At 39.3% G+C, this 1,960-nt stretch overlaps 1 protein-coding gene across 1 annotated transcript in view; it reads left to right on the top strand.

Annotated features, from left to right (window-relative positions):
• acss2 (acyl-CoA synthetase short chain family member 2) overlaps positions 1 to 1,960 on the top strand; it is a gene marked incomplete at its 5' end in the record, with an annotated part of 62,040 nt that overhangs the window by 21,569 nt on the left and 38,511 nt on the right. The window contains 2 exon segments of the mRNA XM_014030115.1: positions 1,250 to 1,353; positions 1,433 to 1,505. Of these exon segments, the coding sequence (XP_013885569.1) occupies positions 1,250 to 1,353; positions 1,433 to 1,505 (177 nt within the window).

Here is a 1,960-nt window from a genome sequence, read left to right on the forward strand (position 1 = left end):
GTGTTGATGCAGCTCCACGTGACTACCACAGGACATTCAAGGATTTCTCAAACATGCATGAATGAGTCAAAGCCACACTCTGGGTATGTTTTTGATAAAGAAATGACATCATAACATGATACAAACCTTCCATCCATCCATTATCTATACCTGTTTATTCCTTTTCTAGGGTCACAGGGGTCACTGGTGTCCATATCCAGCAGTCACAGCCTCAACTCTTGGAGTTTTTAAATCTCTTCTTAAAACACACCTGTTTTCAAAAGCTTTTAATGTAGTTTGAGAGTTGTTTCCCTATTTATTTGGTCTGTTTTTATGGTTTTATCATTTGTGTTCTTTTAGCAATGCTTTGTTTTTAGTTTGCAATATGTGAAGCTCTTTGGCCAACGGCAGCTGTTTTTAAACGTGCTATATAAATAAAGTTGACTTGACTTCTGGAAGAATGGTCAAAATCCCCCATAAACACTCCTAAACCTTGTGGACAGTCTTCAGAAGAGCTGAAGCTGTTCCAGCTGCAGATTGGACCAACATCATATTGAACCTATGGATTAGGRTTCAGGATCACTGTAGAGCTGTATGACTGTATCCTGAGTCACTGTTACAAGTACTGTAAAGCAGTGAGTGAGTCTCTGTGTAAATAAAGACATTTTCATGTATGAATTCCATAACGAGTCTAACTGTGGACAAAAATGTGTGCAAAAATCTTGTAAAGTTTAGACAGCTCAAATGTTAGTTACCTCATCACACTGTGCACAATATGGTAAATGGTACTGAACTTATAGAGCGCTTTTCAAGTCCCTCCGGACCCCCAAAGCGCTTTACACTAACAGACATTCACCCATTCACACTCACATTCACACACTGATGATGGCAAACTACACTGTAGCCACAGCTGCCCTGGGGCACACTGACAGAGGTGGGGCTGCCATGCACCGGCGCCACCGGACCCTCTGACCACCATCAGTAGGCAAGGCAATAGTGAACAATGTAAGAGTAATATAAGGGTTGATCAATTCTTTAAGCTACATTTAACATACACAGCTTYGAAACTAAGCATTCCATCCTTTTTTTCTTCTTTTCATTTGTTTTTTTGTTTTTTCTGATACTCTGGCTCCATAGCTCAGTACTCTGCATGTTTCAGCTACAAGTGAGAAATCTCCACGCAGGAGAAGTGAAAYGTTCAGGAATCAAAAACAAAGTATTTCCTTTGATTCAGCTTGCCTTTTTTATTCTCTTTTTTCATTTTTTTAAGGAGTGAAAAAGGGCGATCGAGTGTCTATTTACATGCCCATGGTTGTRGAGCTGGTGGTCGCCATGCTGGCTTGTGCCCGTATTGGAGCTGTGCACTCTGTAGTGGTGAGTTTAAAATRAAAATCTAAAACTTGAGGTGATTTGAAATGAAAAATGCAAGTTTGTAAATCTTGTCTGTTCCTAGTTTGCAGGTTTCTCTGCTGAGTCTTTGTGTGAAAGGATCATCGACTGTCAGTGCTCCCTGCTCATCACAGCAGGTCAGTTTTACATTAGGAACATTAGAAACAAAACATCAGTCAGACCTTGTGCTAGAAGACCCTAGAAGCTTTACATTTTAGAGGACACAGTTTAGCTGTTGCAGAATGATGAACCTGTCTAAGCTTGTAAAGCTGAGTAAAGTGAAGGTGAGTCCTGCCCAGTAATCAAAGTTTTATTAGACAAATTAATCTATTAGACAAATTAATCTGGGGATAAAACTTCTTAAGCCATCAGCTTTAAGATGTGCTTTACAGTCCTCAATCATTCAAAGAATACACATAGGTCTTTATAAGTAGCTGAGCTTCTGTTGTTCTGTTGTGAAGAAAGCACTGGTGTTTTAATGAACAGGATGGACTGTCCTGCAGAGCGCTCCAACTATTATTCATATCTATCTATCTATCTATCTATCTATCTATCTATCTATCTATCTATCTATCTATCTATCTATCTATCT

The sequence above is a fragment of the Austrofundulus limnaeus genome, unplaced genomic scaffold (assembly GCF_001266775.1).
Source record: "Austrofundulus limnaeus strain Quisiro unplaced genomic scaffold, Austrofundulus_limnaeus-1.0 Scaffold1000, whole genome shotgun sequence".
Classification (NCBI taxonomy): Eukaryota; Metazoa; Chordata; class Actinopteri; order Cyprinodontiformes; family Rivulidae; genus Austrofundulus; species Austrofundulus limnaeus.